This window comes from Prunus mume, linkage group LG2 (genome assembly GCF_029339155.1).
Source record: "Prunus mume cultivar Tortuosa linkage group LG2, ASM2933915v1, whole genome shotgun sequence".
NCBI classification, from domain to species: domain Eukaryota; kingdom Viridiplantae; phylum Streptophyta; class Magnoliopsida; order Rosales; family Rosaceae; genus Prunus; species Prunus mume.
This window is the reverse complement of record NC_142699.1, coordinates 9,519,775-9,547,565: the sequence shown is the minus strand read 5'-3', so window position 1 is coordinate 9,547,565 and position 27,791 is coordinate 9,519,775. Positions and strand designations below refer to the sequence as shown.

Sequence of the window (27,791 nt, the reverse complement as noted above, 5' to 3'; positions counted from 1 at the left end):
GCAAAATCCGTTTACAAGAAGTAAGATCTCTTGTTTTCAATGTTGATTTTAATTAAAAAACATCCCACTCAAATTTCTATTTCCAACAAGAATTTTAGAAATTTCATTATCAACCATCAAAGGAAATGCTTTTCAGGTGTTCATAACAACGGATCCTTAATACTTCTTTGTACTATGTACAGTAAAATAACGCAAAAGACATAGCGCGCCAATCGCATGACGGACGATATTGAGTAAAAACCCGAATAGTAAAACTGTAATTTAAGTTATTTTGGCTACAAAAGAGACATCCCCTGCCAAATTGGCATCAAAAGTAAACTAGTTGAAATTTCTTTTCTAGCAAGAGGAGTATTACCCTAATCTAAGACACAAGGTTATTACTAAAGAGCTTCATCATCATCGTCATCGTTCATTTTTCGCTTCTCATTCAAGGTAGAAGCATAAGCCTCTTTGTTCCCCTTTAAGAAAGCTCTCCCTCAAACTGTATAATGTTGTTGAATTGTGTCGATGTCGAGTCCTTTGAGCTTCACAACTGACTCAACATGACCCTTAAGTGTGTGCAACTCCCGCAGCCTGCAACGACAACAGGAAACGAATTGTCTTAGAATCTCAAATAATAACTTCTGCATTACAAAGTGCGTAGGCATAACCGGCAAGCATGAAACTATCTCCGTGTTTAAGTGGCATAGCTGCATTTTCCCGGAACGAATTGAGTACACATGGTGCTTACCTTGCAACCTCAGCCCTCCGCTTGGCTTGTTCTGCGATCTCTGAAAGCTCCCTGTAACTGTTCTTTTCATTGAAAAGGTTGTTGGTTTCTGGTGGTTGAAGGCCATGTAGGGTCCTCTGAGCAGCAGCCCACTGAGCTTCTCTCTCCTCTTTCCCATAGTCTTTCTTTGTAGTAAAAGCAGTCTGTTATGGAAAAACACAGAATGAGGTCAATTATGAACATGCAGAATCTATCTAACTAACTACTTGACTGTGCCTCTTATTTCAAAGAATTATCATTCAGCAGCATACCTTGTTCTCCAAAAGGTTATCCCAAGCTTTCCCACTTAGAATGTAGCGGATTGCGAATTTAAGTAAGTCGAGAGGGAAATATGTCACCACGCTGAATAGCCAGATCACACCAGCCCAGCCCCAGCCGCATCCCTCTATCCGTGCGAAAGCCCAGTTTGCATAGACTGCTATGAGGGTTGCTACCTGTTATTTTGCAGAATCAGCAACCAATTAGAAAGTGAAAATATGAAAAATAAATACATTCCTCTGCGTTTATACCTGAGTTCAGTTTCGTAAAAAGAGTGTGAGTCATGAGAGACAAGAATCCCAACACCATATTGTTTTTACTTGACCAAACACACTAGACACATATTTCTAGATTAATCCCATTGACATTATTGGAAATTCCTAAGAATTCTTAAAGCTTAATATTATCCCATTTGAAGCCTCGTATAAAAATGCATGCAGAAGAGTACAACTACAGAAGCATACAAGACAGAAACATTCAGTACAGTACTTGGTATGTATAATTCTAAAGAAGTATCAGTTGGCTAAATGCTTACCAGTTGAGCAATCATGAAAGCTCCGAGTAAGAGAAGTCCAGGACGTTCAACAAAAGACCAGCTACGAGACCTTGTGACGAAAATAAGGGCTTGGCTAACAATACTCACTTGTAAGTACAATGCTGCCATCATTTGTTCAGGTCTGTTGCCCAAATGTCTTACACCAAATGCGTTCTGCAAAAAAAAAAAAAAGGTGAATAAAATCATTTGAAGATACTTACCTAACAAATGTGAGCTTCATTAGCTTATATATTAACGGAAGATACAAGAATTATATTCCTACCGAGAAGAATTTGGTCTCTCTCATAAGCCAGAAGAAGACAACTGTCATTAGCGCCATGTAACCTCCAAGAACAATGCCAGTAGCAAAAATTTCTCTCAGTTTCCAGCTGTCTGGCTGAGGAGATGGCTTCACTCGGTCCTTTGATATTGTCATGATTGTTCCTAGCAGAATTGTAAGCGCAAACTCAGACTCATTTATCACTCTAATATACAACTGTAAATCGTTCACAAAGATATGTGTATAATCTTACCATCATTTAGGATGGCGATGATCAATACCATGAAGGGTGCAAAGTCAAACTTCCATATCAATGCAATGAACATAAATCCAAACTGCACAAAGTTTTGCATAATGAGAATAAATAAATAAGACCTAAAATAGGAAAAGCACCACTAGCATCTCAAAAATGATCACTGCTTCACTTACCACTATACGTATGGTAATAGAAACAGCATAGATCTGCAAAACGGAACAAATTAAGTAGTGTGGCCTGAAAACATTTAAACACCTATAGACAGCCAACATGAAAGAACATAAAGAACATAAATGTAACTAACAGTATAGTTCTTCATCCTCTGGAATATGGCCCTGCTTGTCAGTACTGCACTTATGATCACACTTAAACCTGGTTCAGTGAGAACAATATCCGAAGCACTTCTAGCAGCATCAGTAGCGTCAGCTACAGCAATACCGATGTCTGCTTTTTTCAAAGCAGGAGCATCATTGACACCATCTCCTGTCATTCCACAGATGTGCTTCCTCTCCTGTAGCCTCTTTACAATTTCATATTTGTGTTCTATTATATCAAAAAGAGGTGTTAGAACAAGGGTCAATATCCAGTTAAAAATAGAAATATACTGCGAAAATTTACTTATCAATTGAATTGATTATAATAAAAATAATAAAATTTAAAAATGTGGCACATTGTGAAAGTGCAACCAAGCACTGAAGGCAAAGAAAGTGACATGGTCACTCATTTTCAATTTTCACAAGACAAAACTTAAAAACATAGTGAACGGCAAACACTGTGAACAGTAGCGAGTGTAGGCTGAATTTTAACCAATTACAAATGCTTTTTCCATTATACCTACTACCAAGAAAGTTCAGGAGTATAACTTCTCTTTAAAATAGAGTGTGTGTTAGAGAAAGAAAAGAGAAGTTCCAAGAACCCACCTGGAAATACTCCAGCAAAACCATCAGCCTTCTCAATCAATTCATCCACAGGGAGGGAAGCAATGGATGCATCCTTGTCTTGGCCAAGCAATGCGGAAGATGGGTACATGTTTGTTCCCATCCCAAGCCTCCTTCCAGTTTCCTTGCCAATGGCAAGCTGATCCCCTACACAATGGAGGCACGAATTTTACAGAATCTACAAAACATCAAAAGTTCCCATACGGGAGAAAAAGGGGGACGGACTACATGCAGTCATGGTATTTTACAAAGATTAAGGGGAAATGCAACCTACCAGTAATCATCTTCACATTCACACCGAGATTGAGAGCTCTGCGAATTGTGTCTGCACTGTCATGCCTGGGAGGATCAAATAATGGCAACAAACCAACAAACTGCCATGGTGTCCCTGGACTCTCTTTTGTTTTCTCTGGTACTTGCTGAGGACAAACCGAAAATAGATATGAGATCAGGGAGTTCGGTTGACAAAAGAACAAGCACAGAATAAAGGTTCATTTTGCAAACCTGTCTTGCAACGGCTAGAGAACGAAGTCCACGTTCAGCAAACTTATCAATCACTGCATGAACCCTTTTCTTGAAATCTTCCTTGCAGTTGCACAGGGCTAATATCTGTCACAAAGGATAGAAACATCTGAATATTTTATGCAGTGGGAGAGATACTTCTTGTTCAATACCTAAAATTGAGGTAAGACAACGTTACCTGCTCAGGGGCACCTTTGCTAGCTCTATGCCAATTTCCATCAGAATCGATGTAGGTCAGAGCAGTCCTCTTGTCTACAGGGTTGAATGGAAGGAAATGGACTTCTCTGATACCAGCTCGTGCCTGCCCAAATTGATATATGACATAGAAAAGTCTCATTATAAAGGCTTGGACCTAAATGGCTGAAAGGGTAAAAGACAAATGTGAGACAAATTACCTCCTTCGGATCAGCAAGCATTCCTACAATTGCAGCATCAATAGCATCCTGATTTTCAGTCCTAGAAGCTCTTGCAGCAAGAAGCATAACATGCTCTTTCTCCACACCCTTGGCAAACACTTCAATCAGATTTCTGTCAACTGTCAGCTTGTTCAGGGTCAGAGTCCCAGTCTTGTCACTGCAGAGGACATCCATGCCAGCCATTTCCTCAATGGCAGTCATTCTTTTGGTAATAGCACCTTGCTGAGAAAGCCTGTGGGAGCCAATAGCCATGGTGACAGATAAAACAGTTGGCATGGCAATTGGGATTCCTCCAATCAAGAGAACCAGCAAATTGTCAATCCCATCCCTGTACCTGCGCTTCTGTATTGGGTACATAACTATAAGCTCAATTAGTATCCCCACAGCAATTGAACAAATGCAGAAGTTCCCAATCGCAGTGAGAACTTTCTGAAAGTGGCCAACTTGATTGGTGCTGTCCACCAGATGTGCAGCTTTACCAAAGAAGGTGTGCACACCAGTGGCAATCACAACTGCTTCAATTTCACCCTGTTTACATGTTGAGCCAGAAAACACTTCATCTGAGGGATTCTTAGTAACAGGAAGGGACTCGCCAGTAAGCGCAGATTGATCAATTTTTAAAGGATCACCCTCGAGAAGGCGGGCATCAGCAGGAACTATATCTCCCAATTTAATACTGATTATGTCTCCAGGGACCAAAATTGAAGCATCTTGCTCAGTCCATCGACCATCTCTAAGAACCTACATCACGTCACCATAAAAAGTAAGGAAAACATTCAATAAAATATTTGCAGGACCAATATAAGTATTTAGGATTGTTCAACATTTTTTCTTCACCTTAGTCTTGGGAGCAAGACCAGCCATAAGGGCTGCAGCCGCATTTCCAGCATTGTTTTCTTCAATGAAACTTATAGTAGAGTTAATGACCAGCAGGACAACTATTCCAACAAAGTCCTGCCAATCGGGAGGCCTTCCACCACCATTTGCCAGGGCTATAGCCATCAAAGCAGCAGCTTCCATGACCCAGGATAAAGGATTCCACATAAATCCCAAGAACTTGAGTAGTTTGCTCTCCTGTTTACAAAAGATCAAATCGTTATATGTTACACCGAAAGACATACATATGAGGAGGAGGAAAAGATTTTCCATATAATAGAAATTGTAAACAAACCTTTTTCTCTTCTAATTTGTTTGGTCCAAACACTTGAAGCCGGTTGGCTCCTTCGTCTCCGGTTAGACCTTCTCTTGTACATTTTAGCTGCTCAAAGACTTCTTCTATTGGAATCCGTTCCTGTGAAGAAGAAAAAATTATACATCAATGAGCAATTTACTTTATTGGTGATGGATAATACATGCAACCAACCGTTTTCTGTTCTACGAAACTCAAGAGAATATTTACTTGTTTTTCTTTTTATCAAAATTTGGAATTAATCTAAATTGATTATAAACACCACCAGCACACGACCCGACGTGCATGATATTTCAATTGCATTGTTCGTGGTTAAGTTTTGTGCTACCCAGAGTCAATTATGGCGTACAGAAAGCAACTTATTGCAAGAACTCTCTATTGCACCAAAATTCAACAGCTGGGTTTCCACAGGTTAGCAATCAATAGATTCACGAAATAGATGTGTGAACAGATGGGAACTGCTTTAGCTCGCTGCTCATGGGAAACTTGAAAGAACCCAAGTCGTGTCCAATAACAATATTGCAAGGACAAAAAGTCCAACCTTACTACTGTATCACTTATTGACTTCATGACATATGGGTAGTAATAAAATTAAATAGTTTATTACAAGTAGTATGAATAAACAATTTGACACTTAACAAAAAAAGAAAAAGAAATATCCAAGCATATATGAAGTACAAGCAAGGTACTCGCAACGCCCAAATCCCAAAACAAGAAAAGTACTTTAAAACAAGAAAGCTTTAAAATACCACAGAGAAGTTGGCAACCATGTACAATAACAAAGAAACCAACAACCCAGGTCTTAAATGGAATTGTCCAATCAACCCTCCAAATAAAAATTACGAATTCATTGCTAAATCAAAATTATTTTTTCCTTAATATAAAAATATTTGTAAATCGCCAAATAAGGAGGTACGTAGCAAGCACGCCTTTAAAAGGGCGCGTATTGGTAATTTAATATTCGGTTGTCAGCCATGTTCTCTAATAAAGCAGCGTGCGTTGTCAAGCCGCTGATTCCATGTGACCTTCGGGTGTGCGTACCTTACCCACACTCCTCTGTAAAGCGCAGACCATACAAATATTTTTTATAAACATTTTCCAGAAACAAAAACCGTAACCTTTTTAATTTTGATTTTTGTTTCCTCGTTTGGATTGTGTTACCGTATGGGGCTCTGTAAAATAGAAATAAATATATTTCTTTTAAAAACAGCTTGGAATAAAAGCAAGCAATAGGAGAGAGGAATCTGGGCCGTTCATATACGGCCCTGGGCCCACCAAAGGTGACCCTAACGATTCGGATGAAAACTGTGGCCTGGAAAAGGTTTTCTCGTGTCCTCTCTATCTCTATGATCATCGCCGAAATGACAGACTAGAACAAAGCTTAAAAGTCACGCCACCGATTTAAACAAAAAACAAAAAGAAAACAAGAGTACGAAAAGAAAAAAATAGAGAAAATTATTTAATTTTTGGAATTTTTTATATATATTTTATAGATGAATACCAACGATGAAATTATATATCCTGCTACTGTTTGGTAGACCAGAAAGACAGTACGGAAACCGGTAAAACAGGAAAGCGAGTTAAAATATTAGTCGATCAGAGAAAATTAGTCGTCAAAGTGAGAGCTAATCACTCAAAAGAAAGGAAAAGAACTCACGATATTGATAACACAAAAACACAAAAAATTTGTACAATTTCAATTAGATCGGAGTTTTTCATAACATTTTCTTTTGTTCCACGCCATCATTTTCTGGGCAGCCAAACACATGCAGCAGCGCAAAACAGAGAAATAAAAGAGAGAGAGTGTACGGATACAAATATATACCAGATCGACGGACTCGTTTTTGATCTCCTCGAGGCTGATGGCCTTGTCGCCGCCATGGCTGAGAGTAGCGGTGAGCTCGGAGGAGCTCAGAGCTGCAGAGACAAGTGGAGATTAGGTTCTGAACTAAAACCGAAAAGAAGGAGGGCCGAGTATTTATAGTGTGAAAAGCCCTAGAGAGTCATAGTCAGAGAAGAACGACTACCCACCATGAAAAGTCTCTCTAGGATGATGATGAGGTAAGCCGAATTGGGTCCGGTTTCAGATTCCGGGTCTATGTTTTCGGGGCAGCCGGATATATATAGAGAGAGAGAGAGTGAATACGAATGAATGAAGGAGAGCTAAAGAGTCCACACTGGTTGTGATTGATATATATAGGGCCTGACTTTGGGAGGGGGTGGGGCCTACTGGGACCCCAAAACGCTCTCGTTTTTGACCTGCCACGCCCTCTCTCTCCCTTGCGCAATGCGGCGCGTGGACGAATAGTGGAGGGAGCCCGTGAAGGTGTTGGCTTTTAGGCGGTAATCTGGTGAGTTTAGTAACGGACCGAGAGGAAAGACCGTGTTTGCTTTTGTTTTCTAGAGTTTTTTCCTTTTTCATTTTTCTTTCTGCTTTATATGTAGAGTTGACTGATTAATTTCCTTTGCCTTTTTTTTTTTGGAAATTTTTTTCTTTTTCTTTTCCTTCTCCATATAATGCCAAAGCTTCATTAAAATGCTCCAACTGACGAGCATTGCTCTTCTTTTTAAGATTGAAAATTTCCAAATTTGAATTGTTGACTATCTCTCTTAAAAAGATGTGAAATTTGTCGTAAGTCAATAAAAATCGTGAATAACAAAAATAAATTTTTAATTATCAGGGAAAAATAAATTGCATTTAGAATTTTTTTTAACTATTGAGAAGAAAACTATCGCTAATTTAATCAACTTTGTTTGTCTTACAACATCGAATAAAATTATCATATTTTAGTAGCTAATAAATTTTTTCCCTATACATTTTGGGGGTACATTGTCTATTATTTATAAATTTGACCCTATACATACATTGATTAGACATTAATTGGTGGTTACAAAATGTTTAAGGTTTAGAAACATATCCCAACATTAAGGTTTCCATCATGTCATCACAAAGCTTCTATGGCTGAGATTATTTTAAGGCATTTGCAACACTGAAAATAATCAATCAAAGCCGTGTCCTATTTGACTCATAATCACCTTCAATGCCCAAACATGATGTGTAACAAAATCTAAATCGATCTTATTTATATATATATACATATATTTTAATTATTTGTATCGAAAATTCAAATGGATCGATGAACCTCACAAAGTGCAACTGTTTAGATCACAGGTTGAGTCCATATCATCCTCCTTTATGCGGTTCTAGTGTTCCACTATGAAAGGTGCAGCTTCTTAGGGTAGATTGTACCCAAATCCCTTCAACAATCAAACTTTTTGTTCTCTTTTAAATTTTTAAAATTTATTTGATAAGCTCTACAAATAAAGTTTGGATAAACCAAGTCGTTTTGTCGAGTTCTAACCCAATAAAAAAAGAACTTTAACTTACTGATATATAGTCTATTGATTTGAATTCTCCTCCCCTTACCAACTTTGATAAGAAAGTCCTCATCCCCCTTATCTTTGAACTTTGGCAAAACCTAACAAAACCTAGTTGTTTTAATTTTTCTTCATTTAAATGATACCATAATTAAAATATTAATCAAATAATTTAAAATACATGCAATTACCCGCAAATTATATCAATTTAAGACTTTAAATAGACAAATTAGATATGTATTAATTGCAACCTCGTTATGACACTTGTGACTGAAACTGGGGTTTTTTTTTCTGTTGCTTACCAAAAAAAATTTGTTTCTGTGATCATGCAACTCTGTTTACAATAATGTTGGACGCATTTTAAAATAATGATTTTTTCTCAGTAACGTATGCAACAATTGTGGAAGTGACCGACAAATTTTCAGAAATGTTCTCTTCTTTTCCTGTTCAACCTCATTGGAAAGAGTAGCGTTTTCTATACTATTATATTATCCACCCCAAAAGCAGGTTGCATGTGTTTAACTTGGAGAATAAAGGTCATTATATATATATATATATATATATATATGTTCAATAACTATTCTCTTACTAAATTATTTGCTTATTGTATAAATGTATTATTCATATTCGTAGTGTTACAACATTAAGTAAATTGATTCGTCTACGGGATCTAGTTCAGTAAAAATAAGGTATTGACTAGAAGAGTAGTGATTTCAAGCTTGAATCATCATGACATTTTGGTAGTGTGAATAAGAACACCGCTCCTTATAATTTATATTATCGCTTATATTATAACAAATTTAATTCAATCAAACAGTGTCACTTAATTTGGTGTATAAAATTTGGTAAACATACTTGATGTCCTTAATTTGAGATTATTTCAGTGTTTGCTTTTTCATACATACCTTATAAATAGTATATTGGTTTTTTATATATACGATTTTGGTGCTACAATTAAGCAGCTGAGTAAAATAGGCTGAAATCTGCCACCTCATAAAGCTTTTCCGGCGGACTGGAGCGTAAATTCGACGCGACAAACGTGCACGCGTGGGTGACATAAATACTGTTCATGACAGAAATCTATATCCATCGTAAACCGTCATTAACTCTCTAATCTTTTCCTTTTCAACGGGGGTTACGTGTCAGCTTGTTGTTGCTTGAGGTAGGAAGCTTCCATGCCCTCTGTCAGCCGGTGACATAAATATTGTTCACATATGTTAATGAATTTATTAATTTTTGGCCCAAAAAAAAGAAGAAATAATTGATTAATTAATTATTTGTAAATGGTTTCCGACCCAAGCCGTTTCGGGAGTATTGGAATCCGATGCCCTTTTGTGGAAAAAAAATTAGGAAAGATAAACCTGAAATTTGGGTTATGAACTATATTTATTATTTATTATTTATATCATAAAAAAAGAGTATTTATTATATTTAAAATCTGTTTCAAGTAGCGTAAATTTGCTGCCTTCGTTGTCCTGTTGTCTCAAGCCATTATTAATATTTGTAGTTATAGTAGAAAATCAAGGCAAATATGGATATTGAATAATTGATTGCATCTAGAAAATGAAGGTAAGTAATGTCTCGTCATATTGCATGTTGTAAGGTGAGAAATGAATTTTCTAATGGATAAATTTAATTCCCAACAATAAATAAATACAAATAAAAATGGATGAATTTAATTTTCAATATATATATATATTAATGCTATTTGTACCACATTTACTAACTACCTATCTAATTAGGGTTTGTTATTGGGTTGGGTCAGGCCGACCTAAATTTCTTGGACTCGGGACGGCCTTTACAAGCTTTTTTAATTTTTCAAGTAGAGCCGAGGTTTCAAATGTCAAGGCTTGAGCCCGCCCATTGGGCTGGGCTCAGATCTTTTATAACTTTTTATTAGTAATTTTTAGACAACATTAAGGGGGCTAATTTTCTCACTCATCTTTTGTTTACTTACACTCCATTTGTTGGAAATTGTATGTTCTCACTCTTCTTTTGTCCACTTACACTTCCTTTATATTATAGTAAAAAGTATTAAAAACAAAAGAGAGTGTAAGTGGACAAAAGGGAAGTGAGAAAATCAGCACCATAAAAATATTAACTTAATTCATAACATGTGTAAAAATATAAAAATAAGTTTATTAATCTATGCTACATATTACATTATTCCAATTAGGGAGTGCACTTGGATGTGGGTTGTAATTTAATTTCTTTTATAAATTTTTGTTACAAATTTTTAGACAACATTGAAAGAATTAACTTAATTCTTAACATGTGTAAACAAAATAAAAGGTTTATTAAGTTATCCTACATATTGTATTATTTTGATTATGAGGTTAAGAAGTGCATCAATTGAGTCTTTTTTTTAAAAAAAAGGAAAAAAAAAAGCTTAGACTGGCCGTGTCATGCCTAGGCGAGCCTATACGGGATTGGCTGTGGGCGGGCCAAGGGTTCCAAATCCTAAGCCCAAGCCATACCAAATTCAAAAACGAGTCGGGCTAAACGGATTGGGCTATACTTTGGCTCATCGAGCCTTAGGATATCTACTTCGATCGATGGGCTTAGGGCCAAATGATGATCGCTATTTCTAGTAGTGATAGCCCTTCCAGTGTATGTAGGACCCACCTATATTAGAGATGTGGTCAATAAATATGGTCTAAACAGCAATACCCTATAATAAAAATTAAGAAAGGTGACAAGTGGTATTTTTTTTGTTTAAAAAAAATCCTTATTTCCCAATATTTTATGTGAGTTGAGTGGTAGTTGTACCAAGGTTTACCAGTAATTTGATTAACTTAGTCCCATTTGGCATTGCTTATTTGGGGTGATAAGTGATTTGTGATTTTTGTAAAAAATTGGGAAGCCTAGCCTGTTTAGTAAACTATGAGAAAATTACTTATTGTTAAAAATTGTTATGAGAGAAAGTTATAAGGGAAAACAGCTAATGAGGTGCTTTTATTTTCTGATTATACGGGAATCAGTTACGAAGAGGAGTTGGGTTTAATGAAATTGACAAACTTTCGAAAATACCCCAATCTATTTCACGCAATCTCTTCTTTTCGTGCGTTTTCTCCCTTGCATCCCCTTGCTTCTTCACGCCATCTCTTTCACAGAGTTCTCCTTCTCTTGAATCTCTTCTATTCTTCCTATTATTTTTTCTTGTTGAAACAATTGAAGCACACTTCTGAAAAGCCACAATACTCAGGTAAGAGGCATATTATGTTTATTTCTTCTAAAAAATTTACCAAACACTTAGAAAATGATTATTGTACCAACACCACTTTTAATAAAAAGTTTACCAAAAGCCAAATTGTTTTCTCTCACAACAATTCTTTTCAAAGCACAACAATGCCAAACTGACCCTTAATTTGATAATGAAACGTAATTTCATTTTTAACTAGTATCCAATTTGGATAGGAAATGATATATGGAAATGTAGTGTTACGAAATGAAATTTGGGTACTTGTCCTAATTTGGGGCTTACCAGTACTTATTTGGGATAAGTTATTTTCTTTTTGGTTTTTGAGCTCATTTATATATTAGCATGTATGGTTACATTCAATAGGTATACCTATATATATATGTGGGATATAAACTCATTGCCTCCAGTCATATTTTCTGGCTAAATTTGCTAAAAAAACAAGAACCATGTCAAATTGAATGCAATTTTTTTCAATGGATATGGAATCACTACATGCAAGGAATGAATCATTCGAAATTCAATTGTTTCTTTTTCTAAATTTTAGTATGCATAAATTGTGACGGTCTAAACAAACAATTTCACCTTACAATGACATCTAAATCCATGATTTGAAATCCCTCCATCCAAATTTGAATTTCTTTAAAGTATTGAAATAAAAAATATCAGTAAATTGATAACTAATTCGTATCTCATGCTCCTTACCAAAATGTAAATTAACTCCACATGGGTTAGTTTCAAATTGAAACTTCACATTTTTTAAGCGTAGACGTTTCTTCTAGTCCACACCAACCTTTCTTTTATTTTTATATTTTTGAAGGTCAAATTAGTAGTAACTGGGAAAGCCTCCACCGCACAATGAGTCTATGACCTTGTGAATGAGATGGCCTTCTTTGAATTGAATTTCCGTATTGCTCGAAGCAGGACCATATATGCATATGGCTTTTGGAAGATCACTCCGTCCCGCCGCCGTAATCGGCTTTTTCTCGAACAGTCGCTGTGCATTTTTTTTTTCAAGTTGAATTGTTTTTGTGTGGTGTGGCATGGCAGAAATTTCAAGGGCTAATTGACCCTTAATCAGGTGGGACCCACATCTGGAAATGTATACCAGGCGAAACGTCAAAGTCTTCGTCGCCTAGCACATATAACTGCAACTGCCACGGTAAACTTTTTGACCTCATGTTTATTTAGCATATCTGTTTATATTAATGGTGTTTTAATTTATACACAAGTCTAGGGTTTTCTTGTTCCATTGAAAATGTGATCATCTTTAAGCTTGGAAATGATAACTATTTGTATTATATTTACAAATTAACTCTTTATCGTGTCAATGAAAATTACGTTGAAGTTAATTATATCAGTAAGCATCGTGTGATCGTAATACTATCACTAACTAAATTTTCTAAACATCTATGATTTGTGTTAATTGAGTGAGGTACATAATCATAAATCATAATAGAGATTAAGACTTCTGTTCCTTGGCGTGATGCTTTTGTAGTCCGACTTTTTTGTAAGAATAATCAAACATTTGAAATTGAGCACTACAGATACTTTCTTTTTTAAAGAACGTACTTAAAAGATAAAACTAAAAGAAAATAGAAGATATAACTCATGTGGTATCCAAATTTTAGGGGCACAAAGAATATTAAGAGGTTTGGTCAAAATAATACAACCCATATACATGTCACATAACTCGTGGATAGAGAAGAACCCTTCTTTTTAGGCTTCTCGGATCCTTTCAGACGTAATTTGAAAAGAACTATACCTAAGTTGACTAATTAATATCATCGGAACTTAAATTGTATATTTGAATTATACACTTGTAAAAATAACTTATTCAAAATACAAATAGGAAAATTTATGTATGTATCAAACTGTGATTGACAAATAACACGTAATGTGGCTGTCACACCAGCACATTTATATCATTCCATACGAAAGAGGTAGGAAATTGCATTTGGATAGTCTCATTTATGTAGAGTAGTTAAATTGATGATGATGATGCTAAGCTGACTGAGGGGGACTCACTTTGTTATGACAATGAGAAAGAAGCAACGTCTGATGGACGTTAACAAGAAGCCTCTCCTAATGACTTTCATCATCTCCTGCCTTGTATGTTAGTACCTAATTTGCAGTCTTTCTCCCCTAATTTACGTCCATTTGGGCAAATGATAGGAAAAAAAAAATATTTATCTTAATAATATTGTTTTGTTTTCTAATGGCTCAATGATTTGTGCCAAAAAAGAAGGGAGCATTGTACTTCAAGTCTGTACTATACAAAAGAATGTGGACCGTAATACAATTCAAATTCAATTGAATTTTACAACATGAGAGCTAGACCCACCTGTATTATATTCATGCATATAGCTTTACTGAATGGTATTTTATGCAAGATGGTTTTTAAATTAGAGACCAGTTTAAACATAATTTAATTGCGCCAGTTGAGTATATCTCAGTTGGTTAAGTTCTTTTATCTTTATCAGTGTGGGCAAATGTTTGAAACGCCGTGACACCCAATGAATATTACTTGTATAACAACAAAATAGCATCTTTTTCACCCACCACCCTGTTATATAGGTTTATTCAAGAACATTATGCAAAAATGTTTACGGAAAAAAATGGTCCAAGGTTTTGGTTCCATAGGGCCTACCTCCCTCATTTAGGTTCCTTCAAAGTTGAAATGAAGACATTTAGGACCAATGAGGAGAAGAGTTTATTATTAACATAGAAATCAAAGTACAGACAACGATGAGAGAAAGAAAGGTAGAGAGCAAAGATGCCATGAGAATAATTGTTGCTGTTGCTAAAGATGACGGCCTCCAATTTTATTGGCACCAATGCTTTTTTGCACATCACTAGCTGGGAAGAAGATTCTTAAGAATAGTATAGGCTGTCCAAATTTTGAGAGAGAGAGAGAGAGAGAGAGAGAGAGAGTCTTTTTTTGTCTTTTTTTTTAAAACAAAAGAGAGAGAGAGAGAGAGTCTTTGACATCAATAATTTTAAGTACCATCCCTAAATTGCAAAATGTTTTACCAAGAAATGAGCAATGTTCTTGGTGTCGTACGGCAGAGATAATGAAAGTCCCCACAGGCAACTATTTTTTGAAGGTGATGGGGATTAGACAACCCACTTGCTAAGTGGGTTGAGCATTTTATGAGTATTCTTCTGACCTCCTCTCCAACTTCCTACCTTCACTTTTCCAAATTATTTTGAGGTTTCTCGATTTTACCTTCCTCGGAAAGTTCTTACATGTTATTATTTTATTAATAGTCGTCATTTATGAAATTTGAACTCAATATCTCATATCATCTAACAAAATTGTGATAAAGTAGCACAAGACCAAATCGCTGGAATCTCCCGAGAAATACACACAAATTTGAATTTCGGGACATAATTTTTTGAACTTATTAATTAAAATATTTTTAAAATTTTATTGTGTGGCTGACCTAGACCCGCAGTGAAGACCTAGACCCGCAGTGGCCCTCTCTTAGGACTTGTATTGATTGTGATGTACCCAAATCCAATTTGGGGTCCTCATATCCTGAAATTGACTCTGTAATAGGACTCATTGAGAATTTTACATATAAATTAGTTAAATTTTATATAGTTTCCAAACATTAAAAGTATGCTTCTAATAAAGTGCATAGAGATGTTGAAACTAGTTAGATTTCATTTTCATAAAGATTACATGATTCACCCATTTCATACTTTAGATTATGCTCAAAGAAAACATAAATGAATTATTTGGGCACAAAGCATCTCCTTACCCATATGCAATTATATTTGTTGTATAGAAACATTTTACACCATGAGAAGGCCACCCAAAGTATGACAACACATTAAAGAAGATAAAAATGAAGTTGGGTATGCATGATGGGTCACATGGATCAATATGAGACACAAACTAAAGTTGTCCCTGTAACAGATTATTGGTAGGCACAATAGGAGGTGGGAAGAGAGTGCACATGTAAAGCATTTTGTTCTATTTGGAAAAGAAAAGGCTAAGCTCATGAAATTGTTCTCCAATAAGTTTCCAGATGGTAGGTTACAAAATTAAACACAAGGGCACCTAAACCTAGTGGTGGAGGGTTCTTGGCATGTGAAGTTGTCACAAGCTCAAAGAAAGTTGTATGCAAAACAAGGCTAGCTACATTGAAGATGACCATTGCCTGTGAACCAATCTTTTTGTTATCTTGTAAGAATCTAATCCTAACAAAATGGGAGAGAGAGAGAGAGAGAGAGAGAGAGAGAGAGAGGAAGTTGGGGGAAAGTCGTGAGAGCCATGATTTTTGCTTGGAGAGTCCACCAAAAACCCACTAAAGATAAAAAGTGGAAGATTTGTTTAGGCTTTTTCTCTCTAGTGGGAAAGTGGGGGTGAAAAAGATGGGCATGGGCCTTAGTCCTTTTAGGTTGAGGTCCCAATTTTGAAGCAGAATCTGCATAAAAAATTGTAATCTAGCAGAAGTAGAAACCTACAACAAAGGAAAAAGACCCACGAGGGTTCTGTTGCTTTGCATGTGAAAGGCACTAATTGCTCCATAAAATGAAGTGTCTCTTATTTTGCTCAAGATAGAGTCCATTCATTTTTTTGCTCCTGCCTCATTGGCTACTTATAGCCTTTTGCCTTTATATCTATCCTTCATATACATATATGATGAGTTATGTCATCCAATTTTGCTTCACTATCTTGCCAACCATCCATTTTCTTCTCTGCCCATCTATAATTTCAGGCCTATCTCTCTGTCCTTTATTCAAATTCTCTTCAAAACCTATGATGATGTTATGGTGCTCTCCATCTGTTAAAATTTCCAGCTCAATTAGCAATGAACCAAAACGAAAAGTGACCCACTTGACCATCTCATGTCAAAATTTGTATGAGAGGAGCTCATTATGCATGCTTAGATGTTTGAAGATGGTATCTTCTTGGCTTGTGGCGCCTATGATCCTGGAAAAATGCATATTCAAACCCAATAAAGAATTTTTACTCTTTTGTTGATGACCATGTTATCAAGACTTCGCTTGGTACTTGTTGTTTGAAACTCTGGGGAAACCGGAATAAAAATGAAAACGTCTATATAAATTGGCTGTATAAAGTCGGACCAAATAGGATAAAAAAGGAAAACACTTGGCTGTATAAAGATTTTGAATTGCAAGACAAATCGTTCGTTGTTGACTTGTTGCCCAACCCAATTCTAAAAGCCCTGCTAAAAGTTCCGAAAGCCTAACTCCAATATAATGATTAATTTTGTCGAAATCCACCAAATACAAAATATAGATACTAGAATTAGCAAAATGGGAATTCCAAAAAAATTAAGCATCAACACCTCGAGGATTTACAGAAGTGTAGGAAGCAACAGAATTTCTGCAACAATGGATTCGAATATCAGGATCATAAACTGTAACCCGGACTCCATCTTCCTTCAGGCAGTAAAGCATCATAAATCCCTTCAGGCAGTAAAGCATCATAAATTGGTTGTTCCACCAGCCAGAATGTCCAAATCAACTTTCAACCATCGGTTCGGGGTCAGATGGTTCTGTGAGAGATGGCTGTGTGAGAGATTTGTTGGATTGACGTACAGAATTGAAAAGAATGTCCTTGATAACCTAAGCAAAAACAGATGAGAGCAACTTTGTCAATAACGGACAAGAAAACTAGTTGTTGCAAAAACCTTCTGCTCAGAGCATGCATGGGGTATATGAAAATCGGCAAAGCCTGGGGTACCTGTGACATCAGACCGTGCACCTGCTCGACAGTTATCTTTGCACTGTCACGAGTAATTTTGGCAAGTTGTGATTCTTCCTGCAATTCATGAAGCCATTGAAATTATAGACTCAAAATAAATTACCAGCAATAGAGGTAACCAGCAACATGAATAATGTTAAACATTAATAAGATACCAAAACAAATTAAAACACAGTAACATCTTCCTCTTAATCCCAACTCTGTCCTGCATAGAAATGAAATCACCAGGTATGCATCTCAAGGGTCACCTGGATCTAAATGGCCTGTCTATGGGACTAAGTGGGAGACAGGAGGAGAAAAGATATGGGTACAATACTGCTAAATAGTTGAATTTGTAGGAAAACAAATGTTTTCCTTTTAACAAGTGGAAACCAAACATAAATGCAAGTGATTCTCAGGGTGGGAAAATAATTGTGTCTTTTATCTTTCTATTTTCTTCTTGATATGTACACATATTTATCAGTTTTCATGAAAGAGAGAAAAGAACAGAACTGAACGAAAAGGAAGAATGACACCATGTTCACACTTCAATGGACATCTACAAGCATAGGCATGTGGAATGATGTAATTTTAAAGGTGTGTTTTATCCACACCATTTGCCAGACCTAACCTTCTCTACCTCTATATGGGTAACAGCTCCCTCTTAGCAGTTCCTAAATATATGAATCACAATCCATTTTATTGACAGCTCTTCTTCTAAATCAAACAAGAGAGAGAGAGAGAGTAGGGGGGGAGAGAGATTTACCTCCTTCTTTCTTTGTGGGGGAGTTATTAATGGCCCAAAGCGAGAATGAGACAAATGATTTTCTGCTTGCTCCAGTTTTTCAGCTGACATGATGCAAAGAAGACAACTTAATATTCAGTAAAATAATATATCCAAATAATACGAGCATGACGAATGGAAATACTTGAATAGGCAATATGCAACAGGTAAGAAAGTACCTAGATCAGAAATTTGTCCAGCAACATAGTCTCCATTGCCCAATAAAGGTGAGGAAGAAAGAGTATTCACCCAATACTTGTTCCAAAGAAGATCCAAGAGGTGGCAGTCAAGAGAAGACTTGAAATAAGTGATATCCAGAGAATAATACTGCATAAACAAATACAAATGAGTTTCAGAGAATAACAAACTAAAGTTTCACAAAAGAACCGTAGGATAAAAACATAATAACCTGTTTACAGTGCACACCAAAGTCCTCAATTTTGTTCAGAGGAATGGTCTGATACTCAGACACAGGGTCATCTGGAGGCTTATATCCTTCTGGGTATGTCCTGAATGCACCGATGTCAACCTTTCCAGCTGACACTGTCCGAGTTGGATCAATAACAACAGCCAAAAAGGGCTCCTGAAATTGCTGGTTTAGCATCTGTGTGGAAACATCAATACCCGAAAGCCAGCATCCATAACCAGGGTGAGAATGGTACCACCCAACCACATTCTCCAACCGCCCCGCCTATACCATAACACACTCTGTAAGAGGATTAACCTTGAAAAAAACAGAACTAATACATGGGACTCTAATAGAAAAATTCTACTCTACAAAAATACAACGAAGACTTTGAGAAATTATACTTACCACATTTTGCCCCACTAGAATCCTAGCAACTATGTACAAAAGAGGGTTATACAGAACTGTATTCAATGCAATAGTTTGTTCACAAGCCAACTCTTTCCTATTACTCATAAACCAAACAGTGTCTCTGTACAGCCACCCAAAGAAAGTGGCCAAAAAAGAAACAGATATAAGGGATTTTTAAGAGTGGCATTAAGGTCTTTTACATCATATTGAAGAATTTTCGCCAATGCAGCAATTCCATGACGCAATAACCCAACCGCAACAGCAATTAGGGTTTCTCAAAGGCCTCAAATTCATCCCCAAATCATTAAAAACTATAATAACAAATTACAAGAACGAAGAAAATACGAAAAGAAGCACAGACCTGCTTGTTGGTCTGGGAATAATCCACCATGTACTCATAGGCATCGGCCTGAGCATTAACCCTAGTCTCAGTCCCCTCAACAGGCAAAGCAAAAGCGTCCATGACGATAATGGCGTCACCGTCCGTCTTGCCCTGCATGAGGCCCATGACCTCGATGGTCCCACCGGAACGGGCGTGCACGACCATCTTCAAGAGCGCGAGGGCGGAGATCTTGACGCGCTTGAAGTAGTGGGGGTCGTTGGTCCAGGGCTTCTCTTGCTGGAACTTGGCCTGCGCCGCCTCGTCGTAGTAGAATATGGCGTCGGCCGATGGGTCCGCCTTCGACTTCGCCACGCTCGGAGGCGTGTCCATGGGGATTATGTTGTTCTCTAGCTCCCATGTCTGCTGGGCTATTTGCGCGTCCATGGTGTTTGTGAAATTGACTCTTGAGACACTTTCCGTTCTCTTTGATGTAATGTACCAGTGTGACTGACTCTGCGTAATCGAGTGAAATCGACTTCCAACTAAGGAAATAAAAATAATAAATTGCCACTGGGCTGGGTTTTTGGGATCTATTGGAGAAGATAAAGCCCAATGGGTTGTGGCTATTATCCATTAGCATGTCAAAAGAGCAAAATATAATATATATATATATATATATATATATTTTATATACAAGCGATAACAAAGGAAGGATGAATCAAACTTAGGACTTCAAGTCCAAGGATAAGTATTCTTAACCACTTGAGCTAATACGCCCCTTACATTTTAGTTTTATCTTTGTAGAGCAAAAGAAAATATGTTATCATATATTTCATCATTGTATTTTTTAATAATTAGAACTCATTTGGGAGTACTTTCGGAACTGCTAAAAGCACTTGTCTTACAAAAACGATGTTTGGCAAAAATTATAAGAGTGCTTTGCATGGGACTTAATGTCAACATATCGCGCATACTCAAACAGGTGGTTTCCACAATTCCAATCAATTTGGAAAATTCTCTACAATTTCCTTTCAAGTCTAGCTAAACGTAGACTAAAATCCCATGACATGAAAATTCCCAACAGTAGTTCCTACCTTGTTAACATAAATTAAAAAATTGACAAATTACAAAGGCTAGAATACAGTAAATTATACAGTAAGGTACAAAGCCACAATTCATTCAGTGTCATTTGCCCCGTGACCTGCCTCTCCTGTTGTATCTGCTGAGTCTGTTTCCCTTCTGCTTCTCAACGACGGGGGTGCTTTTTGAATTCGGCTGGGTCAGCTCCTGTGATAAATATTCGTCGGGCATACTAGAGCTGTTTTGGGAGCCAGTGGCAACAAAATCATTGTCCTTTGTGACATCCATATAATTTTCAATCGATTCGGGTACCTCAATACTAGCTTCACTCAAAGGCACGCCGTCGTTTTCCTTTGTTCCATCAACATCATTTCCATTTTTATTGGAGACCTCGACAGTAGCATCGTTGAAAAACTCATGGGCTTCTTCCTCCACAGTGAGATCTACAGCTACCTTCTCATGGCTTGAAGTGACTGGATTAGTTTCCCCATTAAGTACAGGGTTTTCTTCTATACCCAAGTCTGGTGCGGACAAACTGAAACACACGAAACCAGTTCACTAAAAAATTTATGTAGATGATGCAGCACTGAAGCAATGGCATCAACAACCGCTTACCTAGCTACCGAAGAAGGGAAACCATTTGTGGTATAAACAATTCTTGATCCAGTCACTACTCCAGTTGTTGAACAGGTTATGTCGTGTAATTTTGAATCTTCAACTGAGAAGTAAACTGAGGTTAGTCAGTAAATCTAACTCTTCTGCCACAAAAATCTGCTCGAGTATAAATCATGCAGCAGAAGGGTAAAAGGGAATTTACCTTGTAAGGTTCCTCCTACGTCTGTGTTTCGCTGTTCAGTCCCGTTAGAGTTCTTCTGCCCGCCAAAATCACCAGCAATAGTATCACTGTGACATACAAGGGGAGTTAGATGTTATAAGACAAAACAATTACGGACCCAATCAAAGGGCAAAAGAAAAAAAGAGGGGCTTAGGGAAAGATCAAAATCACAATCCAAACTGGTGCAGTACAGATGCTAGAAAATGGATTCTCAACTATTCTTTCCCACTTTTAAGTTTTATTTAGAACCGTTCCTTAAACACAGAAGCCCTGTTATTTGAAAACAACGAGTTTGATGTTACCAGACAAGTTTGCCATGCCTTATCATGTTGAGATCAGAGACAGATATGACACCTTTAAGTAAACTGCAAGCGGACATGCATAACCAACATCTTTAAGTAAGCTACAAACTGATATTCATACATAAACTTGTAATCAGAGGAAACCTGTATTCTAATAACCATTTTGTGCATGCGTTGAATGATTTGTGAAAATGTTACAGGAATTAGTTAACGGAAATTTTGGTCGGCTAATTAAGCTACCATTGTGGGAAAGGGATAACCTGGGAGCAGTCTTCGTATCTTCAGATGCCTTAAGTCGCTGTCCAGTGGTTAACACCCCTTCTAAGGCATTCTGAGAACCTATTAGACGACAAACTTTGTGAGTAGAAAATCAATTAAAATATACAGTATTGATATGAATGTGTGTATGTGTGTGCTTGTGGGCACATCTGTGCAGCAGAAACATATAATCCATCTGAATCACTGTCAACAAAAGATAAAAGTGGAAATTACAAGCACCTCCTTTTCCATCAATTGCAGCGACATCTGAATCCTTCATAAAAAGAAAATAAAAGGTTATAACAAGAATCTGGTAGCTCAGAGTCTTCATCAAAACTCATTTTGAAAGAAGGAAAGAAAAATTATGTATAATAGGCTATACTCAAATTCTTGGGAACCTGATTTTGTTCGGAACTGATAATAGCCAGAAGTGGCAAAGCTTCTTTCTGCAACCCATACTGTGTCTTCTCCGAAACTGAAAGAGCAGAAAATAAGGTTCCATGTCTTAGATTTCCTATATTTTAGTTTTCCTATTTTCTAAAAATTAAAGGGGAGTGTTAATATCATTTCAGTAGGGGAGTACTATCAATAAAATGAGATTAAAAAACTAAGGGAGGAGAACAGGATGACTATTTTGGAAGGCTAATAACAGCTTTGATAAAATATAAATATATGCAATATATTCATAAATTGATGACAATAGAGTATTGGACTAAACTAACAGATTTAGTTCAACCCAGTAAAGAAAACATACCATTGGAGCCATAGGACGTAGTTACTCCAGAGGACAAGTTCACGTTTGCACCTGTGGAATTCTTAGAATTGTGAATTTTATCTCCCATTTCAACTTCTTGTTTTCCATCCACCAAATAACCCGAGGTACTTCTATTTCCTAAAGTAGATGCAGACCAATCAATTCTTGTCGAAGGTAGGGACCTCAGCAATTCTTCTGTTGCCTTCGATCGCACTCTTCGTATTTCCTCCTGGATATTCCAGGATCCAGTGGCACGGGAGTCCCTTTTCAGCTGCATTGAAATTTCAGAATGCACAATCAGAATATCAATAAAAGAGAATACCTCCACATTTCTCTCTACCAATCCAAAAGATATTTCCTCATTTCTGTTTCACACTTAAAACAAGAAAACAGAAAGAATGTGTCAACAACTTCCCACAGTTACTAAAAAAAGAAAGAAACATATATGGTTCAACATCAACCTCCAATGTGTTATTTGTTAATCTGCATTAACTGTTAACAAATGGTCATTCTGCAGTTATATGAGAAAAAACTTCCTTTCATGCTTCAACATGTACCCAATGTGAGAGCCAATGCCTTGTCTTTGGAACCAAAACATTGTCTTAACACATGGATGAGTCGTTGTGGATCCACTCTACGCAATATTTATCCATTTAGGGTTAATGATTAGCTTGTTTGCATCAATATTGAATCACGACCTTATTCAAGGGTTTCCCGGAATTTTACAACCATACAAGCTATAATTACTTGACCCAGCATACACTACGGGTGGGCATTCAAACTGGAAAACCAAGCCATACACAACAAAATCTGACTGTTTTTTAGTTACTACAAAATTCTAGACTTTCTCCATTAAATTTGCAGCTCACCTTTGCTTGCTGTTCATAGTTACACAGAACCATAAATACCAGAATTTCTCTAACCCACATAATCCTGATTCAAGAAAAAGTCATCATCTAATTGAAATATCAAAACATTATCCACTCCTAAAACGGATTGCTAGTCTTTGTTCAGTTTGAAAATCTATCTCCAGCCTCAATCTTTTCTTTTAAAGAACTGCCACATTTAACATTACCCAGGACCTGGTATCTATACGAAGGAGTAAATTACCTCCCATTAGCAATAAGTTTGAGTCTACAGTCCAAGTCCTACTTGTCACAAACTCAAAAATGAAAAAGATATGACTAGAAAAATTCCAAATGGTACCTTCAATGTAGACATAGAATTGCCACCAATTGAATATGGGGTTTCTTCATTGAAAAGTTGCATCCCTGTTGATGATGGAGATCTCGGTTCTCCGTGCTTAATAGAAGGAGATGCCCATGGAGGACGTGCTCGCATATACAGCTTGGCTACATCCACTGGTGAACCACCTTCGTCTTCAGCCCCCTGCACCAACAGAATCAAATTGAAAACTCAACCACCTTTCCTTGCTTATAAAACATAATGATATAATGAAAGTACTAAATTGAAATAATACAAGAGACTTTGGTATCTCTACCAAATTTCTACCATAAACTTTCAGAGAAGGTGTAGCATATATCTTCTATGTAGTTTTCTTTCATCAAGAGATTAGAAAGTTTAGAATTGCCTTATTCAACCAAGATCTGAATGAAAAGGGTTGTACTACGACATAAGGGAAGATTTTATTCCAAAGATAAGGATCCAGACATGGGGGAAAAAACAGAAAGCACATGTTAGCCACAAGATAATACCAGAGGAAGAACACTCACTTGTGGGAACATGAGAGAATTTAAGGTGCAGGTTCCATGATCCGAATCTGACTTTGAACTTGATCCCAACCTCTTTTCCTTCAACCATTTCTTTGCCTCCGTAACAGCTGTTCCACAGAGATCAGGCGTGTCTACATCTGCAATGTAATTAACAACATAAGTCAAATAAGGATAATTTGTATGTTTTTAATCCTGCAATTGTAACCACTTTCACTTCCAACTGTTTTGTTAGGTATCTCACTTGGTCTTGTATCCTCTGCATCTTCAGCAGTGGTAAAACCTACGACTCTCGATTTAATAATCTTTATTAACCTATCACATTCTTCCCTGGTCAAGTCAAAGGCAAAGTTGAAGTCAAATAACTAGTTAATAGAAATGAAGTATAATTGGCAGAAAAGTAGCATGATGCATAACAATTTGTGGGAACCTCCCTAAAAGACCAATTTAAACCAACCCAGTCACTATAGGGCTCACACAAACACTATATTCATGATAAGGAGTTTAGAAATTGAAGGAAACGTCAATCACTCAATGCATGTCCTAAATTTCAAGCGTGAACAACCACTGTCTACTTCGATAGGAGAACCCAGGTTAGAAATTAATCCTTAAAAAATATTCGTTGGAGTATAAAACAAGATTCAATAACTCAACATTCTTGGAAATATAGGAACTTAACAAGCTAAATGCAGAAAATAAATCAAGGATAATATAATGATACATATTCTGTAAAAACTTGCACTATAGCACAAGGGAAACAAATCAGAACACATGGCTAACATAAGAAGTGGAGAAAAATGATGTAAGCATAAAACAAGTACATGTCCAAATGTGAAATATAAAAAGAAGTACAACGTGTTATCTTTAATATCAAGGAAGTGCAGCATTACCTTGAGAAGGTCTCCTGCATAAGCAGTTGTTCAATTACATGCTTGTTGTCGCTCTTCCCTAGTGTTGCTGGGGGCTCCTTCCTAAAGAAACTGATCTTTCCTGATGTCCTATTCCTCTAATTCAACCACAAAAATCAATATTGTATGTGTAGTAAACATGAAATGAAACTAAAAAAGCCATATATATAGTTGTCTCATACACCCTAAAATGACAAGGAACTTGAAAGAAGTTTCTGATGTTAAAATAAAAAATTTAATTTTAAATAAATAGTTTGACTACAGATACTGTATTGCTGTTCATAGTCCCTGGACAGTCCTGAAATTCATTCCTCTCAAAATTCTTGGTAACCCCGTATCAGATAAATCCCTTCTCTTACGCAAATAAATCCCCTACCACATGCTTTTTCCACAAAGCTCTCAAATAACTCGTCAAAATCAGCTTAAAGCTCCAACTTCACTTCTGCAAGGAAAGTTCCACGACCTCCTTTTTATTCCTAATCATCCCCAAAACCCTAACCTACCCCGAGTATACAAATTCTAAACTAGTTTTCTACAACCTCTGTTTGGAACCATAATTTCAAGTTCTAGTCTGCCAGAGCCCACTACACTTTGAAAATACCCTAATTTCCAAGTGAGGTGGAATCCAAATCCCTAGAAAAGTGAATATATATGGAAACTCCCAAAGGATCGAGTTTTCAGTGTGGATAACGGAATCTGTTACCCCATGTCGTATTACCAATTTATCACAAATATCATATGATGTGCTGATGCAATCTTCACAAAACTGTTCAGCTTAAGCAATTCATACTTAAAAGCACTATACCAACTATCTTCAGAGTCAGCAAACCACAATCATGGGAAAACTAACAAATTTGAACAGATATCAAGTGCGATGAAAAAGAGTAAAAATCCCAGGTCGTTTCACTCAGAAACAATCAGTCCCACGCAATTTGCATGCTTACTGAATTTGTTGAACAGTCTACTGGCATCATAGAACAGTTAAAAATATCTAGTGCAAGTTCTTCCAAAGAATTGCCCAACTTTAAGAATAATGACACCTACAATAAAACTGAATAAGCAACATTTAGAGCTATTACCTTCTTCAGTCCATCATCTTCTTGAGTATAAATATCATCATCATCATCAACATCTTCGTCGTCAGTACCATCCTCTGAAAATCAAACACAAAAATCCAGTAACAATGGCACGAAAAACCACAAAACAAAAAGATAGCTTTTTGCTTTACTAAATCACAAAACTGCCAGGCACTTGGGTTTGGGTACCTGAAGAAGAGGAGGAGGAGGAGTCAGGGCTAAATACAGAGGAAATTATCTTCCCAGCGCCGCTGGCAATCATGCGAGTAGGGGAGTAGATGAGCCTGGAGAACCAATTAGGGTTTTCGGGGCCACGGTTTGCCAATCTCGGCCGGTCGTACGGAGTCCTGGCACCGGCGACTCGTCTAGAGCGGACAATTTTCCCGCCAGATCGGGGCTCCAGGGCTCGTCGGGATCTGGAAATGGTGGCCATGCGCTCTCATGCGCGAGACGAGAAGCCAAAAAGAGAGGGAATGGGAAATGAGGGAAGGGGATAGAAGAGTTAGTTGTAAAGAGAGAGAGAGAGAGAGAGAGAGAGAGAGAGAGAGAGATTAAAAAGGGTGTTTTGTGTTTGTGTGTGTTTCGCAATTTCTGTCCCTTCAGGACATTCAATTCGTTTTTTAGGTTTCTAGCGGTTATTATTATTATTATTTATCATTATTATTATTATCATCATTATTATTTGGATTTTGTCTGCGCAGGCATTAGTGCGACTCAACTCAACCTTGTTAATTCGAGGACACGTGGACAGCTTGTTTGGTTTCAATTTTTATTTTTTATACAAAAATAAATCATATTCACAAAGATATTTGTAGAAATATATTTTTTTCACTCATCACACAAAGTTATGGCATTGTAATGAGCTATCAATCATTAGGAATCAAACTCACTACAAATAACAACTCACGTAATAATGAGTTATCGATCATTATTCATTAAGTCAACTTATGATGTTCTCCCCGACTGATTTATGTTTAATCATGTGTAAGATTTAAATAATGTTTTTATCTCCCAGCTTTATATGTTGGTATGAGGTTAATCTATGTATTTAATTATATTTTAAGATAATAATTAAAGATTTCTACTTGAATTGTTAAGAGTTCACACTTCACACACTAGGATGTTCTTGGCAGCAAGGATGTCATGAAATCTCTATGATAACTTCAAGCTAATAGTGTGGATCCTACGATTAATTGGGTAGGGACAGAATGGAGGCGATCTTCGAGCTAATGACGGCCTTCTTTATTGAATAGTGATTCAGATAATGAAGATGAACTTTCATTGTTTACAGAACAGTAATGCTATGGACATTCAATATGTGCACTACATTTGAGTCTCAAATGATGTGGCAAATAACACATTGTCAATATTTAAATTGATAAACTATATGTTATACACACTAAACTTTTTTACCAATTTTTATTCACCACCTTATGTGACACATGAGATGACAATATATGTCA

The 27,791-nt window shown here is 36.8% G+C and overlaps 3 protein-coding genes across 4 annotated transcripts; all 3 read right to left on the bottom strand.

Annotated features, from left to right (window-relative positions):
- Positions 1 to 73: 73 nt before the first annotated feature.
- HA5 (plasma membrane H+-ATPase) lies at positions 74 to 7,348 on the bottom strand. The gene is made up of 17 exons (XM_089046319.1): positions 7,195 to 7,348; positions 6,989 to 7,080; positions 5,146 to 5,265; positions 4,812 to 5,048; positions 3,954 to 4,715; positions 3,737 to 3,859; positions 3,541 to 3,645; positions 3,311 to 3,455; positions 3,019 to 3,183; positions 2,403 to 2,641; positions 2,272 to 2,304; positions 2,096 to 2,177; positions 1,846 to 2,006; positions 1,563 to 1,736; positions 1,021 to 1,203; positions 731 to 912; positions 74 to 573 (listed from the first exon to the last, which is right to left on the bottom strand). The coding sequence occupies exons 4-17, from the start codon at positions 5,016 to 5,018 to the stop codon at positions 477 to 479; spliced, it is 2,658 nt and encodes an 885-aa protein (XP_088902445.1). The 5' UTR covers positions 5,019 to 5,048; positions 5,146 to 5,265; positions 6,989 to 7,080; positions 7,195 to 7,348; the 3' UTR covers positions 74 to 476.
- Positions 7,349 to 16,849: 9,501 nt separating this feature from the next.
- On the bottom strand, positions 16,850 to 19,915 carry LOC103320090 (COP9 signalosome complex subunit 5b-like). The gene is made up of 6 exons (XM_008221710.2): positions 19,425 to 19,915; positions 18,656 to 18,937; positions 18,426 to 18,573; positions 18,229 to 18,311; positions 17,463 to 17,540; positions 16,850 to 17,344 (listed from the first exon to the last, which is right to left on the bottom strand). Exons 1-6 carry the CDS (start codon positions 19,827 to 19,829, stop codon positions 17,240 to 17,242), a joined length of 1,101 nt encoding a protein of 366 aa, XP_008219932.1. The 5' UTR covers positions 19,830 to 19,915; the 3' UTR covers positions 16,850 to 17,239.
- A 441-nt stretch (positions 19,916 to 20,356) lies between these two features.
- Positions 20,357 to 26,919, bottom strand: LOC103320089 (flocculation protein). Of its 2 annotated transcripts, none has more exons than XM_008221709.2 (13): positions 26,518 to 26,919; positions 26,332 to 26,405; positions 25,235 to 25,350; positions 24,589 to 24,674; positions 24,348 to 24,484; positions 23,821 to 24,003; positions 22,615 to 22,885; positions 22,259 to 22,335; positions 22,101 to 22,134; positions 21,863 to 21,941; positions 21,283 to 21,368; positions 21,081 to 21,183; positions 20,357 to 21,000 (listed from the first exon to the last, which is right to left on the bottom strand). In XM_008221709.2, the coding sequence occupies exons 1-13, from the start codon at positions 26,759 to 26,761 to the stop codon at positions 20,571 to 20,573; spliced, it is 1,920 nt and encodes a 639-aa protein (XP_008219931.2). In that variant the 5' UTR covers positions 26,762 to 26,919; the 3' UTR covers positions 20,357 to 20,570. The 2 variants fall into 2 exon arrangements, with proteins under 2 accessions (XP_008219931.2, XP_008219930.2); XM_008221708.3 differs by having other exon boundaries at positions 21,081 to 21,195; positions 26,518 to 26,913.
- Between the last annotated feature and the right edge of the window lie 872 nt (positions 26,920 to 27,791).

Bases quoted from the DNA above. Each gene is read 5' to 3' on its own strand.
- LOC103320089 (XM_008221708.3), bottom strand. From the start codon at position 26,761: ATGGCCACCATTTCCAGATCCCGACGAGCCCTGGAGCCCCGATCTGGC. The intron at 25,351-26,331 runs GTAATAGCTCTA...TGGTTGAATTAG, and splicing joins AAGATGATGGACTGAAGAAG to AGGAATAGGACATCAGGAAA. The intron at 22,886-23,820 runs GTACCATTTGGA...ATTTCAATGCAG, and splicing joins ATTCTATGTCTACATTGAAG to CTGAAAAGGGACTCCCGTGC.
- HA5 (XM_089046319.1), bottom strand. From the start codon at position 5,018: ATGTGGAATCCTTTATCCTGGGTCATGGAAGCTGCTGCTTTGATGGCT. The intron at 3,860-3,953 runs GTAATTTGTCTC...CAATTTGGGCAG, and splicing joins TGCTTGCTGATCCGAAGGAG to GCACGAGCTGGTATCAGAGA. The intron at 1,204-1,562 runs GTAAGCATTTAG...GCAAAATAACAG, and splicing joins CTTTCATGATTGCTCAACTG to GTAGCAACCCTCATAGCAGT.
- LOC103320090 (XM_008221710.2), bottom strand. From the start codon at position 19,829: ATGGACGCGCAAATAGCCCAGCAGACATGGGAGCTAGAGAACAACATA. The intron at 18,938-19,424 runs GTCTGTGCTTCT...GTTATGGTATAG, and splicing joins ATTCCCAGACCAACAAGCAG to GCGGGGCGGTTGGAGAATGT. The intron at 17,541-18,228 runs GTAAATCTCTCT...CATGAATTGCAG, and splicing joins CCCCACAAAGAAAGAAGGAG to GAAGAATCACAACTTGCCAA.